The 21886-nt window shown below is 28.1% G+C and overlaps 1 protein-coding gene across 2 annotated transcripts in view; it reads left to right on the top strand.

Annotated features, from left to right (window-relative positions):
- Positions 1-20264, top strand: part of LOC103576424 (myelin regulatory factor-like protein) — a 31754-nt gene extending 11490 nt beyond the window's left edge. The window contains exons 2-7 of one of the 2 annotated variants that reach the window (XM_008556631.3): positions 10178-10271; positions 13669-13878; positions 14057-14151; positions 14232-14994; positions 15884-18074; positions 19354-20264. In XM_008556631.3, the coding sequence (XP_008554853.1) occupies positions 10178-10271; positions 13669-13878; positions 14057-14151; positions 14232-14994; positions 15884-18074; positions 19354-19428 (3428 nt within the window). In that variant the 3' untranslated portion in view covers positions 19429-20264. The remainder of the gene's footprint in view (positions 1-10177; positions 10272-13668; positions 13879-14056; positions 14152-14231; positions 14995-15883; positions 18075-19353) is intronic. The other variant, XM_008556632.3, reaches the window with a different exon arrangement.
- Positions 20265-21886: the final 1622 nt, after the last annotated feature.

Raw genomic sequence — 21886 nt, 5'->3', positions numbered from 1 at the left:
GCTGATGCATATAATTATACGCAACACTTTCCTTCAATACATATATACATTTATTTAACTGTTTCTTATCATGAGTTTTGAGTTGTAAATTAAATTTTAATTTGTCGCGCATTAAATGAGAATTTTATTTTTTAACACAATATTATTTTTCATTGTTATATATGTTGTATTATAAATATTTTTTGTGATTATTATTTTGAATTATGAGTATAAGTAATTTTATTATTTAATGTGGTTCAAAATTTAATCATTGTAGTACCATGCGCCAATAAGCGATAAATAAACACGTCATTGTAATCATTTATGAAAATTTCTCTCTGGGGATAGTTATGATATGATACATTGATATCGTATTGGTTATTCCTAGCACGAGGTTTATTTTTTAACGTTTGTGATTAAAGTTAACAGATAAAGTACTTAAAATACACTGAAAAAAACCCACAGTAAGTCCAGGCGGTGTGGTGTCAAAATTTTTGGTGTTAATTTCAACACCAAAAACGGTGTTAAAATAACACTGCCGCCGGTGTAAATATTTTTTCCCGGTGTTAAAATATTATCTTTGTAAATATTTTTACTTACTCGATCACTAGAACTAAACAGGGTTTTTATTAATTAATTAAATTACTTATAATTGAAATGGTGGGAGTAAAATTGTGTAATTTTTAAATAAATTACGTATAACATAAATAATTATTTAAATAAGCACACGGCAAATTTGAAATTTTTTCCAAATAATATTCATCAAATTTTTTTATATATAATACATTTTTTTTCTAATGTCTATACGTGGAATTTTTTTTTTGCACAGTTTTAACACCACCAAATACACCAGTGATTTCATTTTAACACCGCGTGGTGTTAAATTATGGATTTTGAACGCTGCTCTTTTTTCAGTATGTTAACTTTTTTTTTTTTTTTTTTTTTTTTTTAAATAAAATATAAATTTTTTTGCTTATAATTGATGTATGATAAAAGATAAATAATGTAATTGTGATTATACGTAACTGAAATGAGACGTAAGTTTTATTATGCATTCAAAGACTAAAGCGCAATCATTAATTCTACTAAGAAATATCGCAGTGATATGCAATAAAACTCATATATGTCTTGAGATATGGAAAATTTTAAGAAAATTATTAATTTTTATTTATCGTTAAATATTTTTCGTGGAACCTGGAGAAAAATTGTGCAGCGTTGACTAATAGTTGTAATGGATATTATTTAAAAAAAAAAAAAAAAAATTTAATGGAAGTTAAATGTCGTAAATAATAGAGTATTTAAATAAAGAGCATATGGAGGGTTGAAAACCGTTTAACGACAGATAAACATTCACATATTATGTGTAAACGTAACAGTGACGTTTATTGGGGTGTCATGAGAAGGGGGTAAATGATGACATAAGGATAATGTGGGTGATCTTTGGCGCGTGGCGATCGAATTACACGCACCATGAATTTCATGAGCCCTTTTATTTGTAAAATTTTACTCAATGACCTGCTGCAACGTTAAATTGCTTTATGATAATCATCTTGCTATAATTTTTAAAAATTTTTTCTTTAAATTTACTTTTGTAAAATTTATTATATACTTTTCTAATGAGCCCTTTACTTTTTTAATTGCTTTTTTTTTTGTTTGTAAAAATTGAAACCAAATGTTTGAAAATTTACTTGAAATTTCTAAGAATTTTATAAACTTTTTTTTATTATATTTAGTATTATAGCAACTTTATGTTTTTCAACATGCTCAAAAAAAATTTTAAGATATTCTAAAATATTTGGAGAACAAAGTCAAATTTTTTCAAACCTTTTTAGTAAAATTTGTAATTGTAATAAAAATAATAGAATTAAGTGCGGCGTCACGCTCATACATTGCCCAGTCTAGGGTTGAAGTGACTCAATTCATCTCTCACTTTATTGTTTTTTTTTTTTTTTAACTTCTGGGCAGTATTAGTGTCAATAAGACGTCTATTAATTAACATTGACAATAAAAAAATCACACTACTATTAATTTTTTTTATGACGAGCTCCCCCCTCCCTATATCAATATCTCTGATATTTAAAATCATTTTTAAAAGTGTTATACTATAAAGACATGAATATTTGAATTCTCTATTAATAAATAATGAATGTTAAAAAAAAAAAATTAATTCGTTATTAGCAAGAATTTAAAAAAAGAGATAAATTGATGATAGAGTAAAAAAATAGCGTTGAATTGTGCGGCTGAACTAAATTTATATGTTTCTATCGTGACGTTTAACCATTACACGATCGTTTATACATCCACCAGACTAAAATGTAGATTATTAATTCGATAATCGATGTCTTTGCATTTAAACTCTGTAATTTCTTGTTGATTAACGTCATCTCTCGTCTTCCCTCTCTACCCGTCATCAAAAGATGATACAATTCCACCAGAATTTTTTTTTTTTTTTTTTTTTTTTTTTTCATTACTCTACAACGAAAAAAACAAAATTGTAAATTTTTTTTCATTACGTAAATTAAAAAAAAAAAAAAAAAATAAAATAATGTTGGTAATTAAAATAAAATATCTTAAATAAACAAATCAGTTTTATGTAAATATTTATATTTGATTAGTATATGTACACATATTATACCCACATGTAAATATATATTGAACACATAACACTGGGGTCGTGTTGAGTTGATGTAAATTCAAAGAGGTAGTGGTATGACCAAAGTAGAGGGTAGATTTCTGTTGCGCAGAAAACGATTCAACCCCCGCAAGTGGTTTTATGCAGGCACCGCCCCTTGTGAATTCCCGTTGGAAACGTCGTTCAACCATTCGCTGTACTCCAATCAGATATACATTTGTTTGAACCCGCGGATTCGCTCAGCTCGTCATCAAGCTTTATACCGGATGAACGTTAAAGTCTTGTCCACGACAACGAGTCTCCCACCAAGACTATGTACTTTCCACGGGTCAACCTACATAATATCTAATCTGAGTACTGCTTCATCGTCACTCAATCATCCAGATAACTGTGCTTTAATTTTTTGACAAGTGGTAACAAGTTTTATCATCATTTTTAAACTCTGTTATAATTTTATTTAAATAATTAAGTGTCGGCTGGTGTAATTTTAAGTGTATCATAAAATTATTCATGTAAAAAATTTAAATAGTGATATTTATAATTACTAAGTGATTTAATATGGATGAAAAAAAAATATCTAATATAACTGTAAAAAATTTTATGTCAATAAAATGAGAGAACAGTTCAAAAATGTAGCAATAATTAATAATAATATTTTTTTCGAGCAAGACTCTTAAACTATTATTTAAATAATTGTTTACCGTTGGTATAATTATAAATAATTATGGAATTCACTTGGACGGTACAGCATCATCAGACTGCGAATTCTATTCAAAATAGTAGGAGTCATACCGCCGAACAAGAAGAATCATCAGTTATTGGTCATTCTGCTGCAAGAAGACTACTTGCTATTGCAGGTGAATTCAAATTGATCATAACATAACTCATATAATGATTATTTATTTTTATCTCTTTTATTATCATCACAATTGTTATTATTTTATTTGCTTTCTATTTATTATATTCATGTCGAGAGAAAATTTTAAAAAGTATGTCGATAAATAATAAATTTTAAATTTAAACAAACATGATATTTTAAATACTGGCATTTATGATAACCTGCTAAGTTGATGACAGAAAGCTTGAGTGGTTAATGTGCAATATAAATACAAAAAAAGTTGTATAAATATATATATATATATATATATATATGCATGTTTAACCATATATATGTATTTATATATATAATTGTATATGCATACAATAAAAGAGATTATACGATCAATGAATTGTTGTGTTAAAACATGCGTCGTATATATTTTCACATACATAACACGCGGAGACGCAACACCTGACGTGACCCTTGTGAAACCTGGCCAATTATCATAATCGTTTTGTTCACGATCTATCTAATCGTTTATGTGGCTGTCTATAGGGTGGCAAAACAGCTGCAACCCTCTTTACAACAAATATTAAATTTATAAATGCACGATATATGTACTAGAAATATATATCAATAACAATGAGGGAAAATTATTGCTCAATTAACTCGTCATTTAAATGCTATACTTCCGGTTTACAATCAACCGTTGACCCTTGAGAATTGAAATATATATATGTAATAAGTATCTGCTAAATAATTTTTTTCAATACCAATAAATATATTTGCAAATACCATTAAAAAAAAAAAGTTTTTTGAACTTTTGTAATTTTGATAGTAAAAAAAAAAAAATTTATCTAAAATTTTATAGGAGCAAATTTTAAGTCAAAAAAAAATGTTTTTAAAATATATTTTTCAAAATGTATTTTTACCACATTTTACTCTCATTCCAAAAAAGTTCCCATTTGAAACCGATCCCAAGTCAAAAAACAAATTCTAGTTTTAATCCTCAAAAGCGTCAATTCCTGTGATGTTTTATTTGCCGCCCAGAAAGTAACTCTGCGAATAATTTGTCAGTTTTTAATTATAACTAAGACCTCAAAATCCTCATCAAAAGGAAAAGTTATATTCCAGAAAAAGTTTTAGACAGAAAAAGGAAGAAGGGGAGAAAATACGTCGAATGAAACTTTTGAGGTTCGAATGCGAATAAAATTATTCCTTTATGTTTTGAGTATTTTGAGGCTCTAATCCAGATAATGTTATTCCAATTTAGTCCTCTAAGTGGTAAAATTAGTCGTAACTACTAATTTGAATTCGAATTTGCTTTTTGACTCGGGATAGCGCCGTAAGAATCTAAAAAACTTTCATAAGCAGTTCCAAATTTCAGGTTTTTGAACTTTTTCGGAATGAAGGTAAAATGTAGTAAATATAGTATAGTAAACATATACAATAATTACTACGACCATAATGATATTTCCAATAGGTACAGTAATTTTTGATATAATTGTTGTCAATTTTACTATGGCCATAGTAATTTTCGCATATGTTTATTTCAATTTCCGTCAGGTGGCCAACATGTCCTGGCTCTACTATGGACCATAGCATTTCAAACGAGAATAATTTCTCCGTACAGATAAACTTTTTTTTTTACTACCAAAATTACAAAAGTTCAAAAAAAGTTCCACTCGATGTTCTAATCTAAAAATTCCACAGGTCGAACTTTTTTGGAATCTTTTTGAAGCGAATTGTTTTACACGGAAATTTAAACCAAATTTCTTTTTTTTATTTTGTATTACTTAATTAATTAAATTATATTTTGTGATTTTCTTTTTAGCAGATAATATTTGTGGGAATTTTTTAGTAAACATATTAACTGGTTACTCATATTTTTATATGTATATTTATAAAAAAGTATGTAAATATTGTTTTTAAAAATGCGTAAACAAAAAAATAATCATGGCTATTGTTATCACTCACATTATTACGAAATTCCATCACGTCAATGTCAAAATATTCATATGTTTATACATTTTATTTTTCTTTACATATATATTTGTTTAAAAAAATTTTTTGTTTCTGCGAACGAGATTAAGATAACGTTACAGTAAAAAAAGAATTAACATATGAATTAAAAAAAACTAATTTAATATTTTTGATAAAAAGTTTGTTGGCCAATTGTTTTACGCATGTGTAGTGATTCTGAATAACATAAAATATATAACTCGAGTATTATATTATTAAGCCAACGGTTCCTTAAAAATCCACAGCAGTATATTTATACCCATGTATACAAGACACGAATGTACCATTTAAAAGATAAAAATACAGATAAATAAAAAATGAAAAAGAGAAAGAGAAAGAACAAAAGAGGTGTAGATGTTTATGTTTATGTTGAAGTAGAAGTAGAAGTAGAAGTGGTAGGTCAAAAGAGTATACATGTATATGTACAAAAACATTCTATTTGTACCCAAGACTAAGAGAAAGTTGGCATCATCTTTTTGCCTGACATAATTAAAGTCATGAACCCGTGTACTATATTTTTTTATTTTTGCATCTAAAAAATTTATTCGATAATTAATAAAATTTTTTGCTGTAATAATTTTTAAAAAATCATTGCACAAGTAAAAAAAATTTTCTCACACGATAAACAATAAATATTACGCAAAGACACTGTACTAATGTATAATATAATAGATAGTATAAAGAAATAAATTCTCAACGTACACACATATGTGCATTGCACATTGAGAATTACATTTTACATTAGTGTAGATCTAAAGTATACAGTGTCCCGGGAAAGTCGCAAACTCTTAAACTCATGTCGTGGATGGTCTACGCCCCGTGTGTGGAAAGTCGCGTTCTTTATATATGTACATACATACTTTTATACTTAATACATAATAGAGATACTTGAGAGCAAGAACAAGTCAATCTGTACTTCCGGGCCCACTACATACTCACTCGCGTCAACAGACATACATATACTCGTTTCAATGTCTCTTTAACATTTATTATCAATTATCATTATTACTGTAATTAAAAAAATAAAAATAAATTACTATTGACATTTTATAGTTGTACTATTTATAAATATTTTAATTTGTTAACTTTAACAGGTTTTATTATTTAAATGGATAGTTAACAAATGGTAAAAAATTTAACGATGAGATGTTTCGTAAGAATATGCAATGAAAAATTTTATGTACTTATGTACATGCATTAGAAATATATGTGTATATATTTTGGAAAATATTATCAGGACTTGAAGGTCCGCGAGGATGTTGTTTGATCGATAAGATCACGGACAAAGTTGGCAACGCCCCAAGTAATCCCTTCTACATTATTTTTTAGTCCACCCCTTTATTATTATTATTATTATTATTATTCAAATCTTTAATACAGAGGAACAGGGAGTAAAATGAGATACCATTTTTAAGACCAAAAAAAAACTATTTTTTTTTTTTAAACACTTTGTTAAAAAATTCTATGCAGAAAAAAAGGATTTCTTGACGCAAAATATTTTTACTTGCTCTAAAAAAATTTTTTTTTTTCATTTCATAATGCAAAATATTTTTATTCGCCTCAAGAAAATTTTGAATTATAAATTGAATACAAGAATTTTCTTGAGGCAATAAATTTTTTCTAGTCCTAAGAAAATTTTTCTTTTCATTTCGCAATACAAAATATTTCTTGCGCCAAGAAATACTTTTTTTCTGTGTATGAAATGTTGGGACAAGACAATAGTCTGGACAGTAGAAAATTTGAAATTTCCAGTAAAAAAATCGTTTTTAAATGTTTTTTGACTGAATTATTTCATGAAGGACTGGAAAAAATGGACTATAATAAAATAGACCTCAATTGTATTCAGAAAAAATTTTTTTCCATAAAAATTTTTGAATGGTCGCATTTTCGAGACTGATCAATTCGCGCCATTATTTTCTATGAGTCGAAACTATGAATTTTTTTAACATCGCTTTTTTTTTTGTTGAAAAAAATGATGTGTCATTTTGCCCCAGATTTCCTGCATTCAAATATTTTATCAAAAAAAAAAAAATTTTTTTTACAAGCTAATTTTAATTGCTAAATATTTTTCAAAATAAATTCTGATTGAATTTAAAAAAAAATTAATTCTTATGTTAACGAATGGTAGGAAATAAAATAAAATTTAAACATATAATATTATATGAGACATGATATTCTTATAGCGTACGATGTCAGACGCAGCTTTAAAGCATCTGACCGGAAGAAACGAGTTGTGACACTTGAATTACTCGATTAAACACTTAAAGAGGGGTTCAAGGTGCGCTGGTAGCTTTTTTTGTCACTCTTATTATCTTTATTTTATTTTACTTACTATTGTTACTTGTGAAATTAATACATATATCAATTTAACATTCATTAATATCATTAGTAATACAAAAGAATTACATTTTTTTTTTCCAGTATCTCTTTTCATTAACTCATATTATTGTTGCCGTCGAAATTATTCAATTACCTCACAAAAAATTAAAAATGAGCGCAAATTAACAATAAAGTTCTTAACAATCTTTTAAAACACTTATTATTATATTGATTCTTCGTAAAATTTTCTATTCATTTTTTAAAAATTATTTATTTACCGTCCATTAACTTGCTCTTATTTAAAATCTAATCCATTATTCAAGGCGTTAATTATTTTCATAAAAATTTCTAATAGTAGTTTTTATTATTATTACTCTGCTTTCACTCTTAAGGATAATAAAATTTATTTTATAATAATTACATATTACATTTTTTAATTTCGTGTCTTAATATACATCGCCAGAAAAAAAGTATTGCTTGGCACAAAAAATTTTTACTCGCCCCGAAAAAATTTTTGCTTGTCCCAAGAAATTTTTTCCATCATGAAAAAAAAAATTTTTTTTGTCGAGAAATTTTTTCTAGTCCTAAGAAAATTTTTGTTTTCCTATTATAATTCAAAATATGTTTTCCTGTGAAAAACGAATTATATATGGCAATGTATGATTGGGTATGCCCATATATGCCTTTATCAAACTATATATGGCAATATATAATATGAGAGGTATATAAATATTGATGGTGCAGTTTTATATACGGCTACATGCAACCATATATGATTATATATGGAACTATCTAAAAAATCACCATGCCCATATATGATCATATATGCCCTGATCAAACCATACATGGCCTTGAATAATATGTAAAGTAATATGAAAATCAGTGTACTATCATATATGACTATATATGATTGTACATAGTCATATATATTGTTCACAAAGTATATATGTCCACATGTACTCCATATATATTCATACAAGGCCTATGCATCTATAAGCACATATGGTCATATATGCCCCATACATAGTCATATATGATCATATATGCTTCATATATCAGTATATATAGCCGTATGTGAACCCTACATAGTCGTATATGACCATATATTTTCCATAAATAGTCATATATGATCATATATATCCATATAGTCATATATGAGCATATATGGGCATATATAATTCATTTTTCCCAGGATGCGCCAAGAAATCCTTTTTTTGTGTATGATAATTATGATTGTAAATAAAATTTTTTTTACAAAAAAATTTATTTGACATATTGCATACTGACTATTATACCTTATAACTTTATAAACATGACGAGTATATTATCATAAGATCTTAAATGTAATATATAAATATAGTACTGTAATGTAAGGAGATCCGATGCAATAATCGTGAGGTCCCGTATGTGTTAAATATTTTCTTATGTGTTGACTACCAATGGAACTCGATGCGCGAATGCTTGATAATTCTTCTGAGCCTTTACATATATTTATATAGATATATGTATATATATAAAACCATTCACAAGACCTTTAACGCAAAATAAAGAAAGAAACTTAAATTCTAAAAGCATTACAATCAGCTGTTCTGTATACACTCTCACTGTAAAGTTACATCTCTCCCACGCAAGAATTATTTTGTATCATGATCGCAAGCTATGAAGAATGAGGTAGAATATAAAGAAAAAAAATATATAAATAATGAAGAAACATGTGCCTGCAGCATATAGCACCATCTTCTCTCTAGTCGATGAATCGATAAATGCCGAGGCAAATCGATCCAATAGGATTCACCTATTCAATACAAGTCGAGGCTTGACCTGGATGAGTTTCAACTTTGCAATGGAAACTTGGCTTAGCTTAGATCTACTTCGAAAGTCGAGGTAGAGTTTTGCTACACATTCTTTGCGATTCCCAACATCATTTCTATTATTTCTGATCTATGAAATATTTTTTACATTATTATACAATTACCAAGTCAGTGGACTTGAATTGCATTAATAATCTGTAAGAAAAAATAAAATAAAAGTAATGATAATACTAGTCGCTGAAGGATATTAATTAATCTTATCTGAGAAATTGAATATAAATTAATTGTATCTTGATGTCAGCTGTGTATTCTTCAGTTGTTTTACTATCTTATTATTTATTTATTTTTTAAATACATGAGATTGCATCTTCAATCATGTGTTAGTTATAATTCACTACTTACATTCTCTTTACACTCGAGGACACGTCGATTTATCCTTGCATAAAATGTGGAATCTTTATCCTACATCAAGTTAACGATCGAACACATCACTTTAAATTCTTTGTTGGATTCAAGATTATTTTGATTAAAGATTATCATGTATTTGTATTTTTTTTTCTGTTCAAAATGATTAATTTTTTTTTTCTTTTATAGGACGGAGCGATTTTGTAGGAGGAATTGATAATGAGGCGCTGGATTTTTCTCAACTCGAGGATTTCATCAATAGCGACAGTCCACAACCTGCCACGTGAGTGTTCATTTTAATACTATATATAATGTAAAAGTTGAATTATTTATTTTATTTTATACACTGTAAAAAATTGGGAGTGGATTTGGAGTGACTACGGATTTTATTTAAATCCGAATTCACTGGAGTCTTGAATTTTAAAAAAATCACTATGCATATGGAGTAATTTGTAATTTGACTCTAAAGGTGACTTAAGGAGTAGGGGGTGGCTTATAATTCTCGGCTGACGTGCAAAACATTTCAGAAATTTAGATCCAGTAGATTTTTCATTTTTTATTTCTTTTTTTTTCCGTTTCGCAAAAAACATTCCGATCTTCAAGTATATGATCAAACTCGAAATAGGTCGATAAGTATCCATAAAATTGTTATCTTTTTCGAAAGCTTATTCATAAGTTTTAAGAGCATAATAACCATTGTAGTGTAGCATAAATATCTTTTGGAAATTTATCAGCCTGTTTCAAATTTAATTGTCAGAATAAAAAAAGACTAGTAGATTTTTTATCCTCATTTTTTCCGCAAATTTTTTTATCTTTACTACAGTCGTTTGAAAATAAAATTATTTTTTTTCTTACTGATTTTATTTTTTGCCTGAAGAAATTTAATCTGAATTCCATAGTTTATTTAGTTTCAAGTTTACGTTTTAGAATAAAAATACCAATTTAAGACAATAATAATAATAATAATAATAATAATAATAATAATAATAATAATAATAATAATAATAATAATAAAATACAAAGCTACAAGAAACAAAATTGCTTTAGTCAAATGATTTACTGTAAAGACCGACTTCCTGTTTTCATTAGAGCAAATCCCTAAATTCGAGTGTCAGTAGGACATAAAGTTTAATCTAGATGACAAACGCAACGCGACGCCGCGTATTATGTTGTGTTATAGTAGACAGAGATATAAAAGAGAACAAGAATATTATTATTGAGAGAATGACTACAAAAGAGAAAAATATAATATAAAAAATAAATATATACGTACAATTGAGAGTAAGAGAAAGAGAAACATTGGAATGCAGTACAGTAGTAGAGTAATGACATAATGACGACAGAAGCAGACTGGACAAAATTGATAGAATCACTGCTACTGCAGTGCATTAAATAAAACCAGATTGTAATTTTGTCTCATACTTACTTAAGGGTAAATGTGTTAAACGTGTGTCATATATATATATATATATATATATATATATATATATATATATATATATATATATATGTAACAGGTTTTAAAACGAGGGCTCGTGCCACCGGAACTATTTTCCTATTACAAAGTATCACTTCCTCTAATACTCGTCAATTTATTATTCCCTCTTTTGAATTTTTAAATTTGAAACTTCTAAACTCAATACATAAGACACGCATACCAACAAAGACTTCTATTCATCCAACCGTGATATTTAATTAGCCGTAAAAAATATAAAAATTTATCATCGTAAAAATTTTTTTTCTTGCTCTCATTTTTTTTCTCTTCGCATTTTTTTATAAAATTCATAATAATAATTTATAAGGCTACTCTGTATTTATTTAATTTTTTTGCTACTTGTAATAATATTTAATATATAAATTTTTTAAATTTGTGTAAATCAAAATTATGGTCTGATAATAAAGTTGTTTTTCAAAATGTACACTGTTGTGAATTTTCCTTGAAATTTAAAGTAAACTTCTTGAAATTATTAACGAATTAAAATCAGCCAGAAATATAAAACATAAATATTATTATAAATTAACTTATTTATTTACTTTACTTTTACATCACTTTAAATTCCAAGTGATAATAAATGTCATGAAAATTAAAATCACCGTGTACATATTTTACTTTATTTAATTTCGATAATTATTTTGCAAACTTATTGATTTCGATGATTGTATAAGCATGGAATTCTTGAAAAAATCTACACACGGTCAAATTTTTTTTTATCAGCTGTCTAATATATTTTTTTTTTCACTGACACCAAATTAAATTTGATTAAATTTTATTACCATAGAAGACATGGCATAAATTTTTCTTTTTTAATTATATATTATATATATATATATATGTATTTAGTCATATTCACTGACAGAATAATTAAAATATTAATTTATTTAAAAAAAAAATATTTAAATGTAATTCGAATGGTATAAAAAAATAGATTTATCTCAAAACTTGACAATTTTTAAGAGTTTAAACCATGAAAAGGCACAAATTTAAGTCAAGAACTTTCGAGCGATACCAAATTTAATAACCTTAACTAATTAAATCATATAGATATCGTTGGAACAAATTTTTCTTTATTATCTTAATAATATAAATAATAATAATAATAATTTTTGTTAAAAAAATGACTTTACTGATCTGTTTAATTGACAAATTATTTTTACAATCTACACTGCGTATGAGTTATTACTTGTGGATTAATAATGCTAAAATGCATCATCTTAAACGCGCACTGTAATACCATACACTAATTGAATAGATTTTAATTATAAAAAATGTTAATATAATAAGTACGGTTTCGCCCCGAATATACTTGCTGGGATCAGTGAAGATGCATTATATTCTACTTTAGACCGTTTAAATGATGTTAAAAAGTTGACTGTGAATACTTCAGATGATAATGGTGCGCATTTGCAATCATGCATTTTAGCATTAGTAATCTACATATACTAACTCATACGCAGTGGAGATTATAAAAAATAATTTGTCAATTAAGCAGATCAGTAAATCCGTTATTCCTTTGATACAAAAATTAAAAAGTCTGATCGTTAAATACAGTCACCTTAAAAAAAACAATAATAATAAATAAATGAATAAATAATAAAACTGTTAAGTATAATAGTAATAACGTCATTATTTAAACGTCATGCATACCACAGTTAGCGATAACGATATCTCTGTTTTACAAACCCTGGTATATGCTTGTTAACTTATATTATTATTCACCTATCAGGAACTTTTATTGCTGTACGAATGAGAGGAAAAATAAACACATATGTATATATATATATATATATATATATATATATATATATATATATATATAGGTTTTAAAACAGCAAGTTAAGTGATCAAAGGTCACTTCGATGCTACTGATTTGTATATATATATATATTCATATATATCTGTACTAACTAACTAATTAAATATTTAATACACTACTATTTATCTCAATTTTGATATTTAATTATTTGAGAAATAATTAATGTATGTTATTAGCAAGAACTTCTTAATCAATTAAATTATCCACGGTTTTATACACAGCTTCCTTATTAAATTAACTATCTGTATAATGTATAATGTATATTATATATTATACATTATACATTATACATGATGCATTATAGATTATCGCATTAAGACATTAAGGGTAATGTGAGTAAATGTTATTTGTAAATTTTTTTTAAAGATATTTTGCCGATACACTCGCTCACAATGAGACAAATGGAACGACGACGAGTCATAACGGACGAGTGGAGACGACGAGCCAGCAACCTCCGGCTAGATTACCCTCGCCGATCACCCAGAATCATCCGGTACAATCTGCCTGTCAGACTGGACCGACGCCCGTCCCACCACCAGTTACAACCTACAAGGACCCTCAGACCTACGTTCATCCGTAAGCACTCAGCTACCTGTCATTATCAAATTAACCAACTCTTCGCAATAATTTCCATTATTTATTCACTCCAAAGCATAAATTCACTCCAAACTCTGCTTGTTTCTCGAATTAACTAGAATTATTTCATACACAGACCATTTTACCCCCAAATTATTAATGCCCTTGTTCGTTGTAGACACGCGTTACCAGAGAGTCCACCGGACAGTGGAAGTGAGCCGCCATATTCTCCACCGGGTCATCATGAGTCCTCCCAACACGTTCACTCCCCACGTAACTATTTTTTTTTATTTTCCATTCATTAGATTACTAATTAAATAAAATTATAATTAAATAATTAATTAAATTTATAGATCAAAAGGCAGCGTTGCAAGAAATTTTACTCCATCATCAAGGAAACGCTCCGAGCTATACCTCAAATTTGTTACCTACATCCCCAAGAACTTTAGCAGCATCTGCTGATCCATTATTGCTGGCTCATCCGGTTCTGACACCTCTTCTAACACCAACAACACCAACTCTAACAGCTCAACAAACACTAGGATCATCCCACGTGTCATTACAGCAGCATGATCACAGTCCCAATGGTATTACGACACTATACTCGTCACTTCAGTCCGCTCCAAAGAAACGTAAACACAGTCAGGATGGACTGATTCACGTAAAACAGGAACCGGAATTGGGAAATGTCGAACACAGTTGCAGCAGCAGCAGCGCTGTTCTTGATAATGACGAAGTCAATGGTGATAATTCTTACATTGACGCGAGTTATCAATGCATTAGATTCCATCCATTTCAACAGACAACGTGGCACGCACTATGCGATCATAATCTCAAAGAATTGCCGACGCCGCACTATCGTGTTGACGCTGATAAAGGATTTAATTTTAGTAACTCGGATGATGCATTTGTTTGTCAGAAAAAAAATCATTTTCAAATTACGTGTCATGCTCAATTACAAGGGGAAGCTGTGTTTGTACGAACTGGAGAAGGCCTTAAGAAAATAAGCAGTTTTCAATTACACTTCTATGGAGTCAAAGTGGAATCACCGACTCAAACAATTAGAGTTGAACAGAGCCAAAGTGATCGTAGCAAAAAACCATTTCATCCAGTTGTGTAAGTAGATTTTTATTCATTTTTTTATATAGAGGAGACTGGGGTACAATGGACCACTTGAGCAAGTAATTCATTTTTTGGAGTTTTTGATCAGATACAATTTTACTATTATTTTTATTCGAATTTTTCCGAGGCACAATTGACTATTAAAAATTATTTTTAAAAAAATTTTTGATTCACAAAAAATAATTTTATTTTTCGAGATTTTTTAGATGTCTCATTTTACCCCGTATATTTTTTGCTCTTAAATCCTTAATAAATTCTTAGTAACAACAGAATTTTTGAAAAATAATTTTTATTCTTTTGCAACCACTCGTGTAAAAAAAAATCGTTCTAAAAATGTTCCGAAAACTTTCATAGAAGCGAACTTCCAAAATTAAGATAATTCTGAACTTTTTGGAACTGAAAAAAAATTCGAAAATGAACAATTTCCAACTCATGTAGGCTTGTCCTGTTTTTTTTTTAATTTTTTGAGCAAAAATAATTCGATTTGACAATTTATTGGGTTTGATAAACATCAAAAAAATGGAATCAATTAGGAATTATGAAAATTTACAATTCTTACCAGAATTATTCAAGTATGAGGCACAAAAATGAAAATAATTTGAAAATTTTCATGAATATTTTTTGACTATTATTATAACTTTTCTTCAAAAATCCAACTCCAATTTCAGAAGTGTTTCAATTTTGAAAGTTCACTGTCAGGAACATTTTTGAAAAAATTTTTTTACACACAAATTTTGAAAGTAGGCCATCGTTCCTGGTCTCCTTTATTTATTATTTAAATAAATATATAAATATTTATTATTAAGATTATAATTATTAATTTATTTGAAAATAATAAAATTAATAGTGTAATCTATTCAGTATTCCCATTACACTAAAATAGAGCGGGTTTCAGGGTCGAGCTGGGTGGTGAACGTGTGACAAAGGTGACAGTTGGCCGTCTTCACTTCAGCGAAACAACGAGCAATAATATGCGTAAGAAAGGAAAACCAAATCCTGATCAGCGATATTTCCATTTGGTGGTAGGACTGCACGCTCATACATCAGACCAGTCGAGTTACCAGGTAGTGGCGCACGCAAGCGAGAGGATTATCGTCCGTGCAAGTAATCCCGGACAATTTGAATCAGAAGGTACGGGCGTGAGTACTGAAAGCGGATGGCAACGTGGCGCAGCACCAGATACTGTTTATCATGCTGGACGAGTTGGTATAAACACAGATCGACCGGATGAGGCTCTTGTAGTTCACGGGAACATGAAAGTAACTGGACACATTGTCCAGCCGAGCGATGCGCGTGCCAAGCAAAATGTCCAGGAAGTTGACACACGAGAACAATTGCGCAACGTACAGCAATTACGGGTCGTACGGTACAGGTATGCGCCAGAGTTTGCTTTGCACTCAGGCCTTGGTATTAAAGCACAAGAAGATACCGGTGTGATAGCTCAAGAAGTTCAGCAGATTTTGCCCGAAGCGGTTTTACCAGCTGGGGACATTGTCCTGCCAAATGGCCAACGTATTGACAATTTTCTCGTTGTCAATAAAGAAAGAATATTTATGGAGAATGTCGGTGCTGTTAAAGAACTTTGTAAAGTAACAGACAGTCTTGAGACACGTATTGATCAACTTGAGAGGATTAATAAACGTCTTGCTAAACTAAAACGTGGCGACAGTCTTAAGAGCTCCGTTAGTACAGTGTCAAGTATTGCTAGCAGTAAATATTCATCATCAGCTAAACCCAAGAATAATAACAATAATAATAGTAACAACAGTACTAATAATAATAATTCTTTAGCTCACGGTAAACGTGACAAAGACGAGGATCTATTGTGCAGTAATAAATTTATCCAAATAATAATTGTTATTCTTATTCTGATAATGGCATTTTGTTTAGTCGCAATGGCGACCTTGTATTTCCTGGAATACCAAAAACGCAGTAATCTTGAATGGTCAGCAGTTGCTGCCGGTGGTATGCTTGCCATAGGAACAGCTCCAACAATACCTACAACTCCGGCTTACGATTCCCGATTCAATCCTCTGCTTCACAGTACTATTTCACCGTTTTATACTCGGCAAGGATTGTTTACCAAAACTTTAGACGGTCATGTCACGTCTAAAGACAGTGTCTTATCAACGAGCGCGCCAAATACTAAACAACAATACTACTCACAAGAAATAACATCCTGGTATCCATTTGGAAACTCGGGTCCACAGGCAAAATCTGATAAAAATAATGAGTTGTCAAACAATTGGTTGAGACATGGCGCTGGTGCTGTACCCAGTATCGTAGATGAAAATGATCAAAATGCGGATGTGGATCCACCGGTGCTAAGTCGCGGGCCGATTCCTCTAGGCAGACCCGTCGACTGTCCTGCCCATTACACAGAACTAGAAAACGCGTGTCAAATTTACTGCTGCACATCGGAAATCCATCAGCTTGAAGATCCGCACCCGGAGCATCCGCCTGAAAAAAAGTCGATGTCGATTCATCTTGAGCAACCGCTGGCTGTACACGAGGAAAAACGTAAATTAAGTAAAGGAATGCAGAATGGAATCAGCCCGGCAGATTCTAGTACGCAGACTCTTGTTAAGGATACACATTTCAAGTACATGCCGAAAAGAAGCAGAAGAGAAGCTGGGAGCGGAGTCTGGGGTGAAGTTGCCAGCAATGCCGCGGGTTCAATACCACCGGAACCGAAACCGCAGCTATATATCGTCGCTAAAAGTTTCAATGCCACGTTGGACCATCGATACTGCTCGATAACGTCTGCCAGTACGCCGAATAATTTCAGCTGTAATATTCCGTTATCGAAACACATGCCCGACACGCATTTAACGCTACATTTTATCGGAATGCCCTGGTACTGGCAAGTCGTACAACAGTGTCCAGTTACGTCGAGTCTGACAACCGATGAAACTATCGCTTGCGGATGGGGGTACACTCAGCAGTGGCAGCAACAACAGCAACCGTATGTTGAAAACGGTAATCAGCCTGGTGACCAGGCTTTTGCTATTGACGTCGCTTTTTATTTGAGAAAAACTATTAGATTTCGGGTGCCTACTGTACAACCTCATGAGGTAATTGTTTATAAATTTTCAATGTTATATATATATATATATATATATATATATGGGTCATATATATAGATATTCTATACGAAATCATCTACTTTTTTTTTACATTTGAATTTTCAGTTCTTAATTTCTATATGTCAGTTATGAAATTTTTGAAAAGTACAAATAAATTTTGGTCTGATAAATTTCTACTAAATAATTTCTACTAAACTAAAGTAATAGCGTTCTTATGGGGATCATTCGTCTTGAAATGAGATTTAAAAAAAAAGGTATATCAATAAAACAATTCGCAGTTTGTTTTGTAGATTCAAATTGTTGATTTTTTCAAAAGTACAAAATCTTACATTTTTTTGGTTTTAGTTGAATAGTAATTTTTTCGTGGTATAAGGGAGGGAAGGGCAAAACGGGTTATGGGGGCAAAATAAGATACCACCAAAATTTTATAAAAAAATTTTGTTTTTAAAATATTTCTTAAACATTCCCATTTTTGTAAATATAGTTAAGCATTATTTTGAATTTTTTTTGTTAAAATTTTTTCAAAAATCGAAAGTGTCAGTCGAAAAATATCAATGACTTTTATTTTACGATAATCGTTAAATTTTTTTTTTCTCTTTTTACATCCAATAAATATGTGAAATGTAATTTTTTTCATGTGAATTACTTACTTATAAGAAAACTTAATTTCATCAAATTTATTCAATTTTTAGAAATTTTTTTTCCCTTTTTTGGGGGCAGCTGTAAATTTTTTCTATTCACTTTTATTATTAAAAAAAATTATTCAACAAATTTGAATTCCCAAAAACTTAATATTTCTTTAAGTACTCAGTTTTGTCTCTCTCTCCCTTACATTTAAAAAAAAAAAAAAAAAAAAGAAAAATACAATGTCGCTAAAAGTAAATAATGAAAAAAAATCAAAGATTTAAAAACCACCAGCACTAATGCCTTAGAAAAGGAGTTTTTTCTGGTCTAATATAATACACAATCGACATAAAAAAAAGTGTAAAATGACACTGAAAAAAATCTTAATTTCAAATTAAAACAAAAAAAATTCTAAATGACCCATAAGAATTCCATTGTCATCAATCTCCTAAACACAGTAAATTTTTTCCATTTATCAGATCACCATTTTTTTATAATTTTCAAAAACTTCCCACTCAACACAGAGATTAAGGACTCGACATTTAATAATCGCCCTTCAAAAATCTTACAGAAAATTAGATGATTTGTTATTAAATGATTTGTTTATTATCAAATTTATTAAATTAATATTTTTTTGTTTTAGAATGTATGTAAAAATAATCACGGCGGTGATTATCTTGAATTCACGATGCACTTTTATCGTGACTGCGATGGATGAACCAATTCCCAGTGAGCTTGCAGTACGTTTAGAATTAACACATATCAATTTCCAGGATTTATTACTACTATTGTTTTTTTTTTTTTTATTATAAATTATTATTTATTTATAATGAGATGATTCATTAAAATAAAATGACTTTTGTTATTTTTTTATTAAAAAACTTTGCCGTAATTTGCTGTAAATGTGTAATGGTAATTCTACGTATATGCTGAGCTAACTTTGATATATACATTGAAGGAAAAAAAAAGATAAAATTCCAGTCGATATTATTCGATGGTATTTGGTGATAAATTATTGATCAAACTGCATTTTGTGATCTCGCATTTGTATTTAGTATTAATAACTGATTTTAAAAATACAGATAGATGCAAGTGCAGTATTTTGAATCTCACAGAGATTTATAACGTAACTCATTTTAAATAAATTGTAACATTAATTAAATTATTTACAATATCGATATTGATATTTATAAATATTAATGACGATACTCGAGATTATTTTATCACTTGGCAATAATTTTGAGAATATCAATAAATTATTGGCAGCTAAATAAAAAAAATTCAATTGAGAATAAATATTTAACGCGACGTAGTGATACGTAAATTTTTACTTGAAGCTTAAACTTTTAAAAAATATAAAATATAAATAAACTAAAATAATTATATCATACTGTCATTAAGTAAATAGTGTTATTAAATTTACTATCAACTTATTAATTATTCAAGACAATGATAATGATGATGATGATGTAATTTACTTATTATATATATTTACAATTAGAGACATTTGTATATTTTTTCATGACTATACATTTTTTTAATTTTTTTTGTTTTTATTGCACGCGATATTTCTCACAGTTGTTACGTTTTCATTTTTACTTAAGTTTAATATTTTTATTTACGATTTTATTTTTTTTATTTTAAATTAAATTAATTAAAAAATTTTAGATTTTTTTCTGAATATCTTTAAAAATTCTATCATTTTGTGTGAATAAAAAAAAATTTAATTTTCAAAACTTTTGGTAGCTGAGATTTGTCGTAATTAATTATAGTTATTAATTAATTATATTAATTATATAGTTAATATATAAGAAATAAATAATGCGTAATTATAATGCAATAAGTCATAGATTATAGTAATTTGTACATATATACTTCACTCTATTACCAAGTATTAGACTTAAAAAAAATTAATTAATTAATTAATTAATTAATTAAAACAATTGGATATTAATCATTACTCATGAGATAAAACAAATAAATAAAACTACAGTATAATTTTTTTCTTAATGCTTTCTCAAAAAAAAAAAAAAAATGAAAAAATAAAGGTGCAATAATGTCGATGAAAAAAAAAAAACTTAAAAAATAAATAAAAATTGTTGACAAGCAAATAAAAATAAAATTTGTGCCTTAGGTTATTGTAAAACAAATGGCTATTAAAAATAAGAAATAAAAATTAATTATATATCTGATGACTAGAAAACAAACATAAACTTTTAATTTTTAATATCAAAGTTTAAATACGTCAATGAATATATAAATGAATGAGCTCATTAATCATTATTATTAATAGATTTTTTTAATCTGATAAATTTTATAAACTTTTTTTTTATTTAATTTTATCAGCTCACTGGATTGTTATGAAATAAATTAATCAAATAAATTGACAGTAAAAAATTTGTTTGAAAGTTTATTTTATTGGATTTACTTCTTTATTTATTAAATAATAAATTATGACGTAATAAGAAAGTTTAGGATTTAATCCTTCTCTCTTGCTAGTCCTCATATCAGTAAATATTTCAAGGCAATACTAAGTGGTCAATTGATCAAAACAATTATTAAATCTTTATCATTACTATAGCTATAGTAATAATAATTATTATTATTATTAATTAATATATATTGCAGTGCCTTGTGGATCCGATTCTACTGATTATAATTGTATATTTGACTACAAATTTATGTAAATGTATTATGTATTACATATTTATTATTAATATATCATTGATAAAATTATAATTATTATTTTTAATTATTGATAAGTTTCATTATTTCTTTGTAAATTATATATATTCAACTGACTTCCGTTACTATCCTTTAAAGTTAACAAAAAAAGCTTTCATTAGCGATCACTAAAAATACCGACACTAGTTAGTACATTATGTAATTTAATTATCATATAATTACTGTTAATTATCACGCACTCAAGAATTTTGTTATCTCGAAAAAAATTTTTTTTCGCGATTGTTATAAAAATACTGCACGAAAATTGACGTGACATTTGTTTTGACTTTATCTTTATTAATTATTTATTTTTTTCATTGGATAATAATATTTTTCATATGTAAAAAAAAACGATTATTTATTTTTTATTTTTTATGGATAAATAATTTAATCCAAAAATAACTGCACGTCTAGTTATTTTTACATTCTTATTCGAATAAATAAAAATAAAA

This window comes from Microplitis demolitor, chromosome 1, assembly GCF_026212275.2.
Source record: "Microplitis demolitor isolate Queensland-Clemson2020A chromosome 1, iyMicDemo2.1a, whole genome shotgun sequence".
Taxonomy (NCBI): Eukaryota; Metazoa; Arthropoda; class Insecta; order Hymenoptera; family Braconidae; genus Microplitis; species Microplitis demolitor.
Note: the sequence above shows the minus strand (reverse complement) of the source record. Positions and strands in the feature narration are given on the sequence as shown.